The 19574-nt window shown below is 37.9% G+C and overlaps 1 protein-coding gene across 1 annotated transcript in view; it reads right to left on the bottom strand.

Moving 5' to 3' along the window:
• TTC8 (tetratricopeptide repeat domain 8) overlaps nt 1-16550 on the bottom strand; it is a 30017-nt gene extending 13467 nt beyond the window's left edge. Inside the window, exons 1-6 of the mRNA XM_032232765.1 lie at nt 16378-16550; nt 6572-6692; nt 5758-5821; nt 4328-4487; nt 3333-3422; nt 1816-1860 (exon numbers count right to left, since the gene is read on the bottom strand). Of these exons, the coding sequence (XP_032088656.1) occupies nt 1816-1860; nt 3333-3422; nt 4328-4487; nt 5758-5821; nt 6572-6692; nt 16378-16491 (594 nt within the window). The 5' untranslated portion in view covers nt 16492-16550. The remainder of the gene's footprint in view (nt 1-1815; nt 1861-3332; nt 3423-4327; nt 4488-5757; nt 5822-6571; nt 6693-16377) is intronic.
• Nucleotides 16551-19574: the final 3024 nt, after the last annotated feature.

The following is a 19574-nucleotide window of genomic DNA, read 5'->3' as shown; positions in this document are numbered from 1 at the left end:
GCATTTGATCACATCAGGTATCAGTATGCTACCAGTATTCAATGCCATATTTAGATATTTTAGCAATTAGATTACTTCTAGACAATTAAGAATCAGAAAGTAAAGAATGAATGCTAGTTCCCAGTATTATTCCTATCAAAAATTATATAGAAATTAAAAGTCAGTAGTGCAGAATTAATTTTAATAAAAAATAAACAAGGAGGGAGTTACCAGTAGCTTATATGCAGAGGATATGGACACATAAAGCAGTGTTGTGCAGACAATCTAACCCTTATTTTCTGCATGAGTAAACTATCATCCATAGTTTTGCATATCCATGAAGAAACAAAAAACAAATCCCAAACTGCAGATATAGAAACACATTTATGCTAAGACCTTGTCTCACTGCAGACGAAAGCCACTTGTATTTCTTGGCAAATGTCAAGAAAAGAAAAATAAGACATCTTCAATAAAGCAATGAAGCCACACACTATTGACTCTTTCATAGGACAAAGGTGTAATAATTTTAATTCTTCTCTGTGATCAACATATTAAGTCATTTAAATACTGATTAAAATTCAGATCAATTCCTTTGGGCAATGAAGTCTCTCACCATATTTATAGGCAAAGACAGTTTGCCAGAGTTAATTTACCCTTGAACTCAGTAAATCCTAAAGCTTTTCAAGATGCAAATGGTTTTGAATTTCCATTCTAGAACTCTGTTACACTGCAATAAAAAGAGGGGGGATATTTACAGTATTGTATGTGATGTATCAACATCTCATTGTTGCCTAAATCTGATATCCAGTCTTCCACAAATCTACACTAGGAAGGAAAAACAAGAATGATAGGCTGGTATTTCTTTAGAATAGTTTGTTTGCATAACTGAACTACTTAATTGCAAAATCTATTGGAAGAGTCCAAGGTATCCTATTTTGATACTTTAGAAAAATGTGAAAACTTCCATGTTGAACATTACAACCTCCTTTCAGAGTCTCTTCATTCATACAGCTTCTGTCATCCTATCTTTTTTTTTTTGCAATATAGTTTATTCATACCATGCACAGACACATGTACGTATGTATGAATGTATGTATGTATGTGTATGTGTATGTGTATCTATATCTATCTATATCTATATCTATATCTATATCTATATCTATATCTATATCTATATCTATCTATCTATCTATCTATCTATCTATCTATCTATCTATCTATCTATCTATCTATATCTATATATATATATATATATATATATATATATATATATCCAGGGAGTTACATGTTTATATATTTTTCCAGTTTAGAAATAATAAACATTTGGTGTTCCTACTTTTATTTTAATACTTTAATACTTATTTTAATATAGAGATGGTTTTCCTTAAAAACGCTTTTAGACATCAATATATTTCATGAAGCTGAAGATTAAGGACATATTATCATGGAAAAATCTATCCACGTTTGTTAAGAACTGACACTGATTTGATAGAAATCAATCAATCAATCCATCAGTATTTCTTTAACACGAAAAGGCAACTGTTTTCAGAAACCAGTTGATTTCAGAACCATCTGTTGATTTCAACTGACCAGTATATTTTTGGGGGGCAAACAAGAATCATTTGAAAAACAAATTAAGTTTAAATTATTTAACATGAAAAAAACTGAACTCAACCAAAAGCAATACATTGTATATTTTTCTGAAGGAAGAAAATGCAGTACCATTATCATAGATGAAAGCAATAAGGAATTTGTTTTCTTCAACTCTTACATATTTCTCACATTCAAAATAAAAACAGAAAGAACATTAACCTTTTTTAAAATAACTATACTTACATTCTTAACATCACTCTCATGATGAAAAATGTATTCAAACAAAGCCTGTGAAAAAACAAATATAAAATATGTCATCAAATTGGTGGCAAATAAGATCTACTTACATTTAATTAGAAATAAGTATTTTATTAGCTCATTTCAAATTAAAAGCAGATTTAGTAAAAATATTGAATGCAATAAAGAATTCACATTTCAAAAAACTATGTAATGTTACTGCCTTGTTAGGCAAGAATTCTTAATCTTAAACCTGAAATTAATTAATTACAATTTATAGACCATGTGATTCCCAATGACTCAGGGCAGTTTACAATTAAAAGGAGAAAATACAAATACAAAAACCAAAATATAAGCACCCCAAGGGAAAATACAGTATATACTCCCCAAACCAAGCAACCAATTAGTCGACAGAGGCTGACACATCATTCTGTTCCAAAGCCTCGGAGAAAGCTAGGGAAACTGTATATTTTTTTATAGCTTGCTGTTACTGTATTTATCACAGAAGAAAAGGGGGGGGGGTGTTCATTACTGAAAAACTAGATGCTCTGAAAATTATCTTGGAAGATCAACTTTTGCTTTGAACAACTGATCACACTGTAAAAACAGATAGTCCTCAATGTACAATGGTTCAAATTAACGACAGCCTAAGAAAGGGTGTTTTACGCCCTGTAAAGCACATCCAGTTGTTGCCAAAGGTCACATCACCATCTTGCAATCACACGATTGCCATCTGGTACTTGGCAACCTTTTTGCACTTACAATAACTTGCCAAGTGCCCCATAATTATATGATTACTATATACAATCTTCTCTGCCAGCTTCTCCAGAAAACCAATGGGGAAACAGGTAGGGAAGGGTGCAAGCTGCTGCCACCTACCAAGAGAATACACTCTCATCTTAGGAGGTTGGCTGACAAAAAGCTCCCTGCAGGAGGATTTCGGCTCCATGCTTGATTTCATGGAACTGAAATCCTTCATGCCTGCTTTCATACAGCTGAAATCCTTTTGCAGGAAGCTCTCTGCTGAAGCATTCCAGTTTGAGCTGAAATCCTTCAGCAGGGAGCTCTTTCATTGAGCCTCTGGAGATGAAAGAGAATTGAAATCAAAGTAGCATTTTCAGCCATGAATGGAAAGGTGGTAAAGTAAAAAGTATAGGGTGTCTCAGGGGTATAGGGGATGCCCTTAGAGGCCTGGTGCAGACTGTATGCAAGTGTCCTTCCTCATTCAGGGGCTGAAAATACTGCTTGGGTTTTGGCAGGGAGGATTTTCATTCCTGAGTGGAGAGGCAGCAAGGTAAGGTGAGAAGTACAGGGTGTCTGAGGGGTATAGGGAAGGCCAAGAGGCCTGGTGCAGGCTTCATGCGTCTTTTTACTTTCTGGGCTGAGAAATTGTACTACACTGAATTTGGGCATCTCTCTTGAAAAAAAATAATAAAAACACAAAAGCTATTAACACCTGTTTTAATTAACAGGAAAGACTTAAAATGAACAAATCAAGCATGGTACATTAAACAAGCACATACCTTTGCCAACTTTGGTTTTTGAGCATAATTATTTAAATTCAGTTTAGATATATTTATGAAAGGACCATCAGGATTAGTGAGCATGGAGGCCTGTGGTGGGAAAAAGCATCAAACTAAATGATACACCACATTTGAATTATAACTGGCAATACAGTATACAATTCTGAGAAATCAATATAGTGCCTATAAAAAAATATTACATGAGAATAAATTGTAACACTTGCACAACTCCCAGCTTTTGCCACTGCTCCTAGAGTTGAGTCAACTAGACTTTCATCTGCTCCTTAGTAGCAACAGAGGCAATGGAGCTTAACAGAAAATTGGCTCTATAGTGCCCATCCAGAGTCATATAACTCGGACAGCTCCCAGTAAACTGTAATCAATAGGAATCTCCCTTTCTGAAAAAATATTTATTTGCTTTACATCTTTCTTCTATTGTTAGCATGTCTCAGCTACCCAATAACGAAGGTCATTGGGTGGAATGAAATGTTACTACATAATAACGAGGACAATAAAATGGGAAGAATAAAGAGCACAGGAAAATATGGAACATATCATTTGTTATCTGTAACAGGCAGAGCAAGTACCAAACAGTAAAAAAAGACTATAATTTGCTTTAAAATTCAATACAAGGCAACTGTGAAAACATAATATTTATTTATTAATCAAAGGTATGTGATATAAAGCATTGCTAAATCCAATGGGGTTTACAGGACTATAATACCACACTGTGTTTTTTCCTCACTACTATGCATAAATGGATATTTGTGTATTTTGTGGAACATTTGATCTTTAAGCAATAATAAGCAAAGTCTATTAGTATTATATAGAATACCCATATTTTCAAAAGTCTGCTCATGTAAACAAGGATGCTATTAGTTTTAATATAGCAGGGAGTGGGGGAAGTATCGGGGGGGGGCACACCTAATAATCCTTCCTATGCTGTATACATATAGTTCCCATTTCCAAGAATACAAACGTAGGAGGATCCTTACTGTTCCAAGCCTGACATATCTCCCTGAAGCACTAGTCATTGGACGGGCAGTGTGAGCAGTTCTTGGAGTCTTTAAGGCTTGTTCAATGCTACCTGGTCTCCCAGCCTGTGTGCTGGGTCGTACAAAACCTGTCAGGGGTCGCCCTGTTTGTGTCACTGGCCTGCAATGATCCAAACATGGAAGAGTATCATGATAAAATGATAAACAGAAGCATTTATTGCTATTTCCAAATCAAAAAGAGTACAGATTGTCATATGGAACTATTAATATAGATATACATGCCTTAAATCAATTTCCTATGCACAAAATGATGTATTACATTTATCATTATTAAGTACACACCCATATAGGATTTACTCACTACCCCATTAAATGTAACTTACATAATTCTTTTTTTTTTTGAGGGAGATCATCTGTGTTATCTTTTACAATGTGAGACCTCTTTTTGTATTCCTATTTTTGTTTACACTTTTACTGCTTGTAATGTATTCCCAAACTTATTTGGCTATAGAACATGTTGGGCTTTGAATATATTGACAAAATGCATACCTACGAGTAGTTTCTTATTTCATTAAAGACTACAACAAAATTGTGGATTTGTCATCCATAATGAGACAGAAAAATATCCCAGCACTTTCTGTTCCACTATAGAGAACAAAAATCATTTTAAGTTTGCATACTTTTAGAGCAAGAAAAACACATTGAAAAAAATAATAATAAATAGATGGAAGCTCTCCTTCAGCTAATTGTCCTTTTATAATACAAAAAAGCAACCAATGATGTTTTTTTCACAGAACTTTATTAAATCTCTGATGGTATTTCATAGAATGCAATCTAGAAAACTGATTTCCAACTAGATATCACACTTGCAATATGAGGTGGTGGTAAAATTAACAATGTATTTTATATGTCTATTTAACAAAGCACAGCTGAATAATTTCTTGACCCAAAGTTCAGTCCATGTCTACAACTTGATAGACATTTCTGAATATATAGGAACAACCACAAAGGAGCTATAAAGAACTGCTATGATTCCTATAAAATTTATTTACAGAGATTCAATTTTTTAAAATTTTTACTCCATTCTTTGGCAAGAAGACTTCTAAAGTAACTTAAAATATAAATAATTAGATAACTCTTGCCAGTTCTTAGGCTTACGATACACAAAATACAGGACAAAATGGAAAGGGCTGAACAGGGAGAAAGAAAGAAAAACACCAGCTTATCTTGACTAGTTCAAATGAAAAGAATTTAATAGTAGCTGCCACCTGGATGACAATTACAAAAAGCTCAAATCAGCTAGTCTCAAAATGTAAGAAATAAAATACATCTATTTCTCTCTGTTATAATTCTATGTGAAGATTATCACTTATGTACAAGAAAAAAAAAAACCAAATCAGTTAACCTCACTAAGAAACTGAGTACAGTACCTGATAGCCTTGCTAGGCCCAGCACCATTACCAGTTCCAGGCATTTTAAGTGAAGTACCAGGTCCTATCAAACAAACAAACAAAGAAACAAAACAAACAAAATCATGTTTATAGGTACTTTCCTATATATCTTTCTTTTTCCATTTATCTTTTGGTTCCCTTTCCCAGGTATTTTTTTAAATAAAAATCCAAAGAGAGAAGATGCAAAGCACAGATGAATAGTGAAGTGCCACAAATAAAATCTAATGCTATTATTTGTTTGTTTAAAAATGCACTGCTTCATTTAACCACGACATCGTAATAGGACTCAGAATCAGTCAAAACTGTAAAGGGAAGATAATCCCCTTATGCAGACAAAATGTTACCTGTGCAGAGCTGGAATTACATTCATAATTAAAACTGGAGATTTTAATTAGTGCACTGAGGATTTTTCTTGAAGATCAATTTCTTAGCTTGTTGCTGTATTGATCAAATACAAAGTGTACAGGAAGATTATTTACTCACTAAAGGCAATTGATATTTTATAGGCATATGAACATTTTAACACGAAATGCAAGCTTGAATTCTAAACTGCAATATTGACATAAAAATGTATTACTTCACTGTATTATGTATTATATCACTGAAGATAATAATTTTAAAGAAAAGAAAATGCAAGATAATAGTTTAATATTGATAGCAGTCACTCATTCCATAGAACAGCCTTTAGAGAAAAAAGAAATTAACCATTGAAAAGGAATGTTGGAAAATCCTAAAAGGGAATCATGAGTTGCTTCTTGCAATAGATTTTGGAGCAGATATAAATGCAGCTTACGTGCAACTTGTGCAATTGCATTTTCATCCAGCATCATTTCAGCTATGCCTTCCTGATCCACTTCAATTTCATCCACATAAACCATTTCCGTCAATGCTCGCATTTTTAAACACCATGCAGCCTAAAATAAAGATGGAGAGGAAACAAAGCCCAGTAAACTAAAATGTCTACAAAATGCTTTCAATGTTTTAAAAATCAAATAGAATACAATAGGCCAGCAGTTGATTATTTGACACTTGTGAGAAAAGAAAAAGGGCTTTGGGATACTGAGATCTTGGCTGCATTATAGTCTTCAATGCAAATATTACATAGAAAACATTTCAGAACTACTAGAGAAATAGGTGAGGAGGACCTCAAGAATGCAGAGAACGCATTCACAAAGGCTCAGTCACTCCCAATATTACATTTGAAGGGAGAGTATCATGTACTCTACTTCCTCCCTCACCTATCAGCAATAGAAAGTGTTCCATTTCAAATTAGGTAGAATCTGTAGGTGATACTATTGAATATTTAACTACATATTGATAAGGAAATAAAAGGATTTGTGTAGCTGAGCAGATAGTAAATGATGCTGGGTACAAGTCACAGGTAACACCAGGTGTAATTTCTAGGTGCTGGTGGTACCTTTAACGCCCATCAGAACGAGGATACCTGAGAGATCACCTTTTTTTTCAAGTCTCTACCCATCCAACCAAGCTCAGCAGAATGGACATGCAGCAGATCCCGTGAGCCAAAAAATGTTGGCTGGTGGGGATCAGAAGGTAAGCTTTTTCTGCAGTGGCCCTTGTTCTAGGGGACATTCTTCCTCCAGAGATCAGTATGGCCCCAACTCTGTTAGCTTTTTGTAAGGCCCTAAAAACCTAGGTATACCTCCACTTATGACCACAATTGAGCTCAAAATTTATGTTGCTAAATTTGTTAAGTGAGTTTTTCCCCATTTTATGACTTTCCTTGCCATATTTGCTAAGTGAATCACTGCAGGTGTTAAATTAGTAATATGGTTGTTAAATGAATGTGATTTCCCCATTGACTTTGCTTGTCAGAAGTTGAATAAATAAATTTATGCATTTTAGAACTCTATACAAATCAGTTTGACTTCATATTGCACACTGGATATCATGTGATCACTCTTAGAACGCTTTGTCTTAGCAGCCAGATTCCTGAAGCAATGAAGCCAATTAAGATCCCAAGTTGCCTCCCCTCCCCCCTTCTTTCCAGTCATCTTCAGAAATAACACATCAATCTAGGAATAATATGCTGATCTTGTGCATTAATTCATCCTGATGACAGGGTGGAGGTTTACCTGCTTTAAGCACAAATAACAAATGTAATAAAAGACTTAGTTGGAGAAGAGCATATATTACAGGCCTGCTTTATTGTACTGATTCATTCACTTCTTAAAATACATTTTTGTATCAAAATAAACTTAAGATGGGCCTATATGGTATTTATTTTGTAATACATTCTAACTATATGAAATCATTTAAATATGTCCAAAAGGTTGAGAGGATTTTAATAGATAGTCCCAATAAATATTAACATTAATGATAGCCAATAACCCTGTTTCCATATAATTCCTTTTACAATTTTTATCCAACCTTTATTTTTATAAATAACTCAAGGCAGAGAACATGTCTAATACTAAAATGGTGAAATGGGAATCATAGAGAATCCTAGTGAATCTTACTTCTTTTTTAAACAAAAGTGTACTTAATATAAATGAAAAATGAAGAGGCCTTCTTTTCTCTTGGCGAAGAGTCAGCTTGATGATACATGCCTGTTATTTCTCAGTCATAAGCCATAATGTGATTTATTTATTATTATGTGCAAGCTTGGCCACTAGTTTTTTGTTTAACCAAATGTCCTAATTTAGTTTTATATATAAACTCAGTCAGTGAGTAAGTAACAATGACTGATTTAGAAATTATATAGATAGTTAGGGCTCATACATATTAATCCAGTTTTCCTAGAAAATGGTTTGCTGAACAAAACACAATGTATTAACTCATAAATCATAGCGAACAGACCACAAAAGCTGTATTCACGTAATGAAAAATCAAACAAACCGTGTGAGTTAAATTTTGGCAAAATATAAACTCAGATGTAATGCAGATTCAAATTACATATATTTGAAAATAGTGTCATATGTGGGTATATGCATAATTTTTTTATTTATTGATTTATTTTGTCATGTTTATGCATTGTATATTGGAAGTGGTGACCCTTTGAGAGCTGTAGGCAATGAAATTTCATTTTAATGTATGCCAATTAGTGTACATTCAAAATGACACTTAAGTTATAAGTCATGTAAACAATTTTAAACATATTTATATTAAATCAATAAAATATAATAAATGAAGTGCTTAATCTCATATATTTTTCCAGAATTTATTAGAAAATGAATATATAAGTTATATAAACTACTATGTAACTTTTCTTAAAATACTAGTCTGTCTGGAGGAACAAAGAAGTATCAAATGAAACTTTCTATTTGCATGAAGTACTCTGTAACCTATGGTGACCTCCACTCCAAATCTCTTACTGGCTTATATATTTAATTATTTAAAACATTTATATAGCTGTCCATCTTATAGCAAACTCGGGGAGGGGGGCTCCAAATTAAAGCAACATAAAAGCCATACTAAAATTATAAAAACCAAACCCATTTTAAAAAAAACTGGTGCCAAAGCCAAGTTTTCAATATACAATCACCTCATGTTAGATCGCATAGATTAGGCCTCCTCCGAGTACCATCTGCCAGTCAGTGTCGACTGGCAACCACACGGAGGAGAGCCTTTTCAGTAGTAGCTCCGACCCTTTGGAACGATCTCCCCATGGAGATTCGTACCCTCACCACCGTCCAGACCTTCCGCATAGCCCTTAAGACCTGGCTAGCCCGCCAGGCCTGGGGATAAAGATAAGCTGTCCCCACCCGAATGATGAATGAATGTTGCTTTTATTTTTATCTTTATGTATTATTTTGTGTCTACTGTTTGTACCTCCCCTTCCCCCATTTTATGTAAGCCGCCCTGAGTCCCCTCAGGGAAAAGGGCGGCCTATAAATGTTAATAAACATTCCAAACATGTTATCCCAGTGCTTGTTGGAAAAGCCAAATCTTCAGGACTTTATGGAAGGCTGGGAGGTAGAGACCTACCAACACTTCAGGTGGAAGTGTTGCACAGGACAGGGCAGCCATAGAAAAGGCTCACTTCCTAGCACCCACACAATGGCAATATTTAAGAAAAGGGTCTAGAAACATGGCTACACTATCTGACCTAGCAGGATGGATAGATATCCTAAGGGAAAAGTCATATACCCTTGGCCTTATGTGATATTTAATATCAACGTGATATGTACCTTAAATCGCACCTGGAAAGAAATAGGAGCCAATACAGCTCACACATCAGAGATGTTACATGGGCAAATCTATGGACACCCATAGCTGCTGCCATGTTCTGAATAATTGAAGTTTCGGGGTACAATTCAAGGGAAGATTCATGCAAGAGAGCATTGCAGTAATCTAAAGAATTTTATCAGTTCTGATAAGGGAGTAAATTGCTGGGAAAATATATTTGTTAAATAGTAAAGCATTTAACTGTCTTTTATAAGAATGAAGATTCGTTCTCCAATCTTGTGGGTTGGTTTCCGAACATTTCGTTACCACATAAAGTTAAAGTAAAATCAGCAGTGAAATATTAGGATGAGCTAAGAAACTTTAAAATCAAAATCTGAAAATTAAAATATGTACATTTGCAAAGAAAACCATAAAATTATGCAATTCAACATATGCTGTTCATCTATTTTTCTTTGAGTACTTCAGTATTATAAATTGGTACTGTTTCCTGGTCTTTAAATTGACATATGGAACATAAAGAACAATAATCAGATTAGGCAAGCGATCAGGATGATCAACCAAGATAGTAAGACAGAAATATGTTCCTTTTAGGTCATGCTATAGTTATAAACAAAGAAGCTACAATGAGTTTAATAAGGTTAATGAACGATTATTTCTGGCAGTAATAGCTGATTTAGACCCTTTCACAAAAATTAATTTTAAATAAAGTATGTTTACTTAAAAGGAAATCCTACTAAATTTCCTGAATCCTGCCCTCTAGTATCAGAAACACATTTAATTGAAGACACAATGCACACTTCATCATTATCATATTTAAGAATGGATTCATATAGTTGCTTCCCAGTGAGTTAGCATTCTTTCTGAATTACAGAAAGAAAAACAAAGAGGAAAACAACGCCTTAATTTTTTAAAAAACAACAACAGCAAAATGTTGACTAGGAAAGGGATAAAGGGGACAGTATTAATGTGAAATAAAGACATAATATCAAAAGTGCTTTTGATATTATTTTGGAATAAAATAAACAGATCAGGCCTGTGTGATTGTCTGATATTAAAGGGAAAAAATTGAATTTACAAAATAAGATAAATGTAATAGGACTATGTCATTAAATCTATGAAAAGACAAAATGGATTAAGGGTATAAAGAAAGAGAATGAAGAAAGAAATCCAAAAAGCCTGCCAGACTATTAAATGCTGAAAAAATGGAAGATTCTTAAATATCCACAGCAGAGAAATGATTGGTAAAGGTGAGAGAATTTAGCAGAGATGACAAAATAAATTAGAAAAAGATCAACAACTATATTTATCAGTGATTTGAAATCCCTTATAGACTTTTTGCTGAAAACAATATGTATGTATGTATGTATGTATGTATGTATGTATGAATGTATGTATGTATGTATGTATGTATGTATGCTAGCTAAATACAAAAAAAATGTACTAAAAAGACAAAAAGGCAAGTCTACATTAAAACAGTACATTTAGAAACCAGGATGCCCCTTTTTTTAGCAATTTCCTAAAAAGGAGATGATGAAACGTAACTGCATTCTATGCATATAGAAAGGGTGATATAACACAATGAGAGTCATAGATTTAACATTGCTTATCAAAAGTGCAGAATATTATTGTGTACAGGACAGGAAAGTACACTAAGGCAGTGTTTTTCTACCTTTTTTGTGCATAGGCACACTTTTTTCATGAAAAAAATCACGAGGCACACCACCATTAGAAAATGTTAAAAAAATTTAACTCTGTGCCTATATTGACTATATATAAAGTAATTTTCCCACGGCACACCTTATACTATGTCACGGCACACTAGTGTGCCGCGGCACAGTGGTTGAAAAACACTGCACTAAAGCATGCTAAAGGCACAGCTTTTGTATATGTGAGGGCAGTTTTGATTTAGATAGCTTGCTGGCCTGATTAGAGAGTATTCCTGATACTCTCGCCCACAGTTCGGCAGAGACTCTTGCTGCTGCCTGGCACTCGGCAGCGTCAGAGTCTCTGGACCGGATTGCGCCACTACGGCCCCTCCGGGTCAGCGGCTCCCGGAGGCCTCCTTGGTTCACTGAGGAGCTCCGGGAGATAAAGCGCCGGAGAAGACGCCTAGAGCACCAGTGGAGATCCGATAGGTCTGAACCGAACCGAGCACTTTTGACAGCATGCACCAAGGAATACATCCGGGCATTAAGAACAGCTAAGAGAACACACATTGCCACCTTGGTAGCGTCCGCCGAGTCCCGCCCAGCCGCCCTGTTTAGGATAACCCGCTCCCTCCTAAATAGGAGGGAGACGGGGGACCCCTTACAGGGTAGGGCTGAGGAGTATGTTCAATTCTTGGCGGACAAAGTTGCTCGGTTTCGGTCGGACCTGGACTCCACTCCCGCAGATCCAGCCGAGACACAAGGGAATGACTTGGTAGACCATCTCTGGGTTGAGTTTCAGGATGTTGCCTCCGGGGATGTGGACAAGGCTATGCGAGCTGTGAGTGCCTCCACCTGTATACTGGACCCGTGTCCCTCCTGGCTGGTTGCCAACAGCAGTGAGGTGACACGAGGCTGGATCCAGGCGGTTGTTACTGTCTCTCTTCGGGAGGGGCACTTCCCCACCGCGCTCAAGACGGCGGTGGTGAGACCCCTCCTGAAGAAACCGTCCTTGGATCCAGCCGTTCTTAATAACTATCGTCCAGTCTCCAACCTCCCCTTCGTGGGGAAGGTTGTTGAGAAGGTGGTGGCCTTCCAGCTTCAGCGTACCTTGGAGGAGGCTAACTATCTTGACCCCTTCCAGTCAGGCTTCAGGCCCGGTTACAGCACAGAAACCACTTTGGTCGCATTGACCGATGATCTCTGGAGAGCCAGAGATGGAGGCCACGCATCCATCCTGGTTCTCCTGGACCTCTCAGTGGCTTTCGATACCATCGACCATGGTATCCTTCTGCGACGACTGCAGGAGGTGGGGGTGGGCGCCACTGTTCTGCAGTGGTTCTCCTCCTACCTCTCGGACAGGTCGCAGTCGGTGTCGGTGGGGGGGCAGAGATCGTCCCCGAGGCCCCTAACTTATGGGGTGCCGCAGGGTTCGGTCTTATCCCCCCTGCTGTTTAACATATACATGAAACTGCTGGGCGAGATCATTCGGAGGCACGCGATAAAATACCATCAGTACGCGGACGATACACAGTTGTATCTGTCCGCCCCGTGCCAACTCAATGAAGCGGTGGGTGTGATGAACCGGGGTCTTGAGGCTGTTAAGGACTGGATGAGAGCTAACAAACTGGTACTCAACCCGGACAAGACCGAGTGGCTGTTGTGTTTTCCTCCCAACAATTTGGCCGACGTTTCCATCACTCAGGCTGGGGGGGTCAAAATTTATACCCCTCAGACAGGGTCCGCAACTTGGGAGTCCTCCTGGATCCACAGCTGAGTTTCGACCATCACTTATCAGCTGTGACCAGGGGGGCATTTGCCCAGGTTCGCCTGGTGCGCCAGTTGCGGCCCTACCTGAACCGGGAGGCCCTCACAACAGTCACTCGAGCCCTTGTGATCTCTAGGCTGGAATACTGCAATGTGCCCTACATGGGGCTGCCCTTGAAGAGCATCCGGCGACTTCAGCTAGTCCAAAATGCAGCCGCGCGAGTGATTGTGGGCGCACCACGGTTCACCCACATAACACCGATCCTCCGTGAGCTGCGTTGGCTACCTGTTGATCTCCGGGTGCACTTCAAGGTCCTACTTACCATTCATAAAGCGCTCCATGGTAGTGGATCTGGCTATTTGAGAGACCGCCTTCTGCCGATTACCTCCCTTCGTCCCATCAGATCGCATAGAGTAGGCCTCCTCCGAATTCCATCCGCCAGTCAGTGCCGACTGGCGACTACGCGGAGGAGAGCCTTCTCAGTTGCAGCTCCGACGCTATGGAACAATCTCCCCGTGGAGATCCGCACCCTCACCACCGTCCAGGCCTTCCGCACAGCCCTCAAGATCTGGCTATCCCGTCAGGCCTGGGATAAGACTTTACTCTCGCCCCTCCCGAATGTTGAATGAATGTTGGGTTTTTACTGCTAATTCTTTTATTCACATTTTCTTTTTGTGTTTTGTCCTGCACTCACCCCCCCTATTATTGTAAGCCGCCCTGAGTCCCCTCAGGGAAAAGGGCGGCCTATAAATGCTTATTAAATAAAAAATAAAAAAAATGGCCTAAAAAGGAAGATGATTACTCTAAGGAGGACAGCTTGATCTCACTTTCTTTCCAAATTCATAGTACATTGCTTGGTATTAGGCACCACCCATCCATAACCAATCATCAAAAATATATCTTGGGCTTATGTTTATATTTCAAACTTAATGCTCTGAAGATCTTATAAGATATGCTCCAATTCTGTAGTATGGATGTCACTTATATATCTAAAAGAATTATAGTGCAGAACCAGTTTCTGCAGCAAATAGCTTTTAGTATTTTGAGCAGAATACTTTTAAAGAGTTCTGAGGAACTGCCCCCCCTTGATACAACGGCCTACCTCAATCTCACAGAGAATACCATCAGCTAGAGATTTACATTGGTGAGATCCAGAAGTACTTTCTCTATTGTTGCACCCACCTTGTGGAACATCCTTACTCCTGAAATTAGATTGCCAGATCCCTTTTAATTTTTTTGAAAGGCTGTTAAGACCTGGTGTGCTGTTGGCCTTGGGCTCTTTTTAATATGGTTCTGCATTTCAGTTAAGCAAACATATGAGCTTCTTTAGGTGGAAACTTAATCATAAACATGTTGTTACTTTGGCTTTATCAATTTTATGTTTGCTATAGATGCACAAGTAGTTGAAGCTTTTATCCTAGATAACATTTTAGTTTTAATTACAGCATGAGAGATAGTTACATATTTTGCAGATTTTACACATCAAGCTCAGGTACAATGTGGTTGGTTTGGTTTTGACAGAGAGTAAGATAGTATAAAGCAAGTGCAATTTGTATGTTTTTCAAAACATGTTTTTATAAGACTACTATAGTTATTAAAACTACGGTTAAATAAACCAGTTTAGCACCATTGCACAGAGGCCAAATAAGAGTTTTCTGTAATGTTCTGCTCCTATCTATGATCATCTGAATTTCTGCAACTTAGATCTGACAGTCCTAATAAAGGCCTCTGGACTAAACAAACTTCTTGTGATAGGTGGGGCAAGACTTTGCATCTGCCTTACATGCCATCCTTATTTATTAGATTTTCATCCCACCTTTATTACTTTACAAATAACTCAAACATACTAGTACTACTTCCTCCAAGTATGTGGCAAACATACTAGTACTACTTCCTCCAATTTTTCCCACAGCAACCTTGTGAGGTGAGTTGGGATGAGAGTGTGTCTGACCCAAAGCCACCCAGTTGGCTTTCATGCCTAACACAGAATTAGAACTCACAGGCTCCTGGTTTCTAGGCCAAGAAACTATGGTACGTTTGTGACTTCAGACATGCAAGGTTCTGTTAACTTAGCCTCATAATAAAGTAAATTTAGCTCATCTAGTTGTATCCTGACTGGTTTACTTGGGATGGCTGACATCAGTTTTGCAACTTTAAAGGTAAAAACTTCCTGATGATACTTTTAAGAGTCTGATCAATTGGGGGGAGGGGGGTTTCCTAAGTTTTCTTTGTCTGACTATTAATTGATGCAGGCTCCCCCCCCCTTATCAGATAGGCTGCATTTATATCCCTTGTCCCCCAAAGTCATCCACACATTCTATTAATTCGGTTAATGATGGTATTTGGGACCAACATTTCTGTCACTAAGTGAGTCATACAGCACATCATGGCCATGCTGCTTAGTGACAGCACATCTGGCATGTTAAACCCTGCATCATTGTTAAGTGAGGACATCCACGTGATCATCATCTGCAACCTCCTGCTGCTGTGATTCCTTGTAGGAAGCCAGAAAAGAAGGTGCAAATGGCAACCATGTGACCTCAGGATGTTGCAACAGCTGAAATTTTAAGCATTGGCATCAGGTACCAGGGATTCAGTGCATCACATGTTTGAACGGTGACTGAATGAGTGGTTGTTAAAGGAGAACCACCTGGATTTGACATCATGTCAGCTATTCATTGGTTTGTAACCTATCTCAAAATTATCTAATAATAAGCTATAAATGTATATTTTAATTAAATAAACTAGAATTTTGAGATCTTGGGAGGTAGGGATTCCAGTTATGAGCACTGCTGGAGTTAAAAAAAACCTCTGTATTATTATCTTATTCCAGCTAATTCGCCGTACAGAATACGAAATGCAGGAAAGACATTTACAAAACGCTCGCGCCGAAAAGCAAAAAGATCTGCATATATATATATATAAAAGAGCAGTTACTAAATCAAAGCATCCACCCAAGGCCCAGTTTTACATTTTTCCTGAACTCGGAAACATCACATCCAGGCGTCCAGTTTCTGTCCTGTCTCTCTTCATTACCTGATCGCCAGGCTCCTTTTCCAGCACCTGGGAACACAGATCCGAACAGAGTTGGAATTTCCTCCGCCTGAAATAACTCAAGGCGTGGAGCAACGGGTCCATTTCCATCCCCATAAACTACGCAGGCGACTAATAACGCCACGCTAACACCCCCCACCCCCCCACCTCCTACTTAGGCCCCGCGTCTCAGCTTCGTTTTGCCCAGCAACGCTAACAGGGGTCCTTGGCGAAGCAAAGGCGACTAAGCAACTGCCTGAATGGCCAGAGATTGTGTTTCTCTCCTGTCTCGGAGAAGGGAACGGGCCGGCAGGGAGAGTCAAACATTTCCGCGCCAGCAATCACTGCTGAAACCTTTCGGGGTTGCGGACTACGACTGATTTCTCTGCCTTCCTCTCGTTATGTGGCATGAAAAATGCTAAAGTAGCAGATTTTAATAGAGCGCAGAACCAAGAAATTTCATGTGTTGATGGTTTTTTGAACTTCATAATCACTGCAGAGGAAATAACTTGGGAGACATGAGTTAATATAACTTTATTTCTCAATAGCCGTTAATAATCATCTTTGATTAGTCATAGAAGATAAACGCATTTCATTATTTTTAACCAAATCAAACTGAGAAAATAATATATTGCTTGGTGTATGATACGAGAATGTACTATGTGGTTAATTTGTGGTTCAGCGTGTTATGCAAAATCCTGAACATTGAGTTAACTCTGAAAAATCTGGGGACAATTTTTCTCTGCTTAAGGCTCAGGATTGTTACTGTTATGGATAAAACGGGGGTGGAGGTGGGAGAGAACACCAAGCTGGCAGGAATAGGCAACGCTCCAGAAGATAGGCTTAAGATACAGAAGGATCTTGACAGACTTGAACATGGGGCTCTATCTAACAAAAAATGAAATGGTGAAAAAGTAAGGTCCTACATTTAGACAAGAAAAAGCAAATGCACAGGTATAGTATAGGTGGTAACTGGCTCGGTGGTAATAACTGTGAGAGGGATCTTGGAGTTCTAGTAGACAATCACTTAAACATGAGCCAGCAGTGTGCAGCAGCTGCCAAAAAAGCCAACACAGTTGCATTAAAGGAGAGATAAAATCAAGATCACGTGAAGTGTTAATACCACTTTAAAATGCACTTGGAATACTGCATCCAATTTTGGTATCATGATGTAAAACAAAATGTTGAGACTAGAAAAAGCAGAGAAGAGCAACAAAGATGATATGGGGATTGGAGGCTAAAACATAAACAGTTGCTGGAATTGGGTATGTCTAATCTAATGAAAAGAAGGACTAAGAGTGACATGATAGCAGTGTCCCAATATCTCAGGGGCTGCCAAAAGAAGAAGGAGTCAAGCTACTCTCTAATGCACCTGAAAGCAGGACAAGAAGCAATAGATGGAAACTCAAGGAGAGAAGCAACCTAGAACTATGGAGAAATTTCCTGACAGAACAATCACTGGAACAAATTGCTTCCAGTAGTTGCGAATGTTCCAATGCTGGAAGTTTTAAAGAAGAGATTGGACAACTATTTGTCTGAAATGACAGGTATAGGGTTTCCTGCCAGAGCAGGGGATTGGACAAGAAGACATCCAAGTTCAATTCCAACTCTGTTATTCTGTTCTGAAACTGTCCTTTACCCCTGTCTGAACCCTACTCAATAACTTAGTGATGTTTCACACATCAAAGAAAAGTGCAATTTCCTTAACTATGATCTGCTAAAAAAAACAAAACACAAAATGAACTCAGTTCAAAGAGTCTGTCAAACAGGATTTGGATGTAATCCTCCACCCCAAAACTATTTTTTTCTTCTTTCTGAAAAAAATACGTATACATGTGGGTGTGTTTATATTTCCATATGTGGGAGATAATTGGGATCCATTTATGTTATAAATTGTGAATCTTATAGTTTCTATCTTTTGCCAGGTATATGTAGACATGCTTAAATGACACACAGGTGCACATGCAAGTATTTTTTGAAAAAAAAAACATCCAGGACTTCTTTCAACTCATGTTTGCAATCTTAGATTGACAACATTGTAAAGGATTTTGTCAATATAATACTTTATTGATGTTTATGATACTTTAGTATATCAATCCCTTTTGGAATGGAAAGATATTCTTAAATTCAAGGTCATTTTTCTTTGGAGTGAATAGAAAAGTGTGTTATGTGTATCAAGCTGTTTTTTGTCATTAATGATCACAAGTTATACTGAATACCTTAACTGTTATATTATTGTACTAATTATAGATTGAATTTGGTTTGAACAATCAAGTGAAATTGAACACATTCACTGGAAGGATTCTGGATAGCTATCTAATTTACTGTGTTTCCATCAGCTGTTATCAATAGAATAGAATGGAATGGAATCTTTATTGGCCAAGTGTGATTGGATGCACAAGGAATTTGCCTTTGGGGCATATGCTCTCAGTGTACATAAAAAGGCAGGATACATTCATCAAGAATCATAAGGTACAACACTTAATGATAGTCATAGGGTACAAATAAGCAACCAGGAAACAATATCAATGTCAGGGTTCCAAATAACATCCAAAATTAAATCATATTCCAAGGCAAAGTATTGCTCAAAGTTCCAATTTATTAAGAGAGTCATGTTGGCATATCTGGGAAAACCCGAATCTGAAAGCTTCCCGGTTTCCCCCACCCAGTTGAAAGTTCAAGATCTTGCACCCACACCCACAAGTTCATCACATGGTCCAATCTTCCACTGCCATGCTGGCTGTTTCACCCATCCAGTTCCGGTCAGGTGCAGAGGTACCAAGACAAAGGATTACCTTGGCAATCTAAAAGGAATTTTATTTTGCTTACATCATACCCTACTCCTTAGTATCCCCCCCATTTTCCCACTATAGAAACAGCATAGTAGATAGAAATGTGGCAGGCCAAAGATCCCAAAAGGAACCTGGCTGCAGGCCTGACAGGCAGCATCTCCTCAGAAGAAAAATGTTTCCTGAAAAGAGAATAATGTAGAGGTTAACATAACAGAATTAACCACCTCCAGGGGGACTGTTTTGCTTATCGGGAAACTTATCATGGAACTGTTTTACTAACCTATCCGCTTTTAGGTTCCAGCTTTTCACCCAAGTAACTTCGGACCAAGGGTACCCCTTCCAATGCACTAAATACTGTAAGCGACCCCTATACAGCCTGGAATCTAAGGTTTTTTTTTCACATCATGT

This window comes from Thamnophis elegans, chromosome 1, assembly GCF_009769535.1.
Source record: "Thamnophis elegans isolate rThaEle1 chromosome 1, rThaEle1.pri, whole genome shotgun sequence".
Taxonomy (NCBI): domain Eukaryota; kingdom Metazoa; phylum Chordata; class Lepidosauria; order Squamata; family Colubridae; genus Thamnophis; species Thamnophis elegans.
Note: the sequence above shows the minus strand (reverse complement) of the source record. Positions and strands in the feature narration are given on the sequence as shown.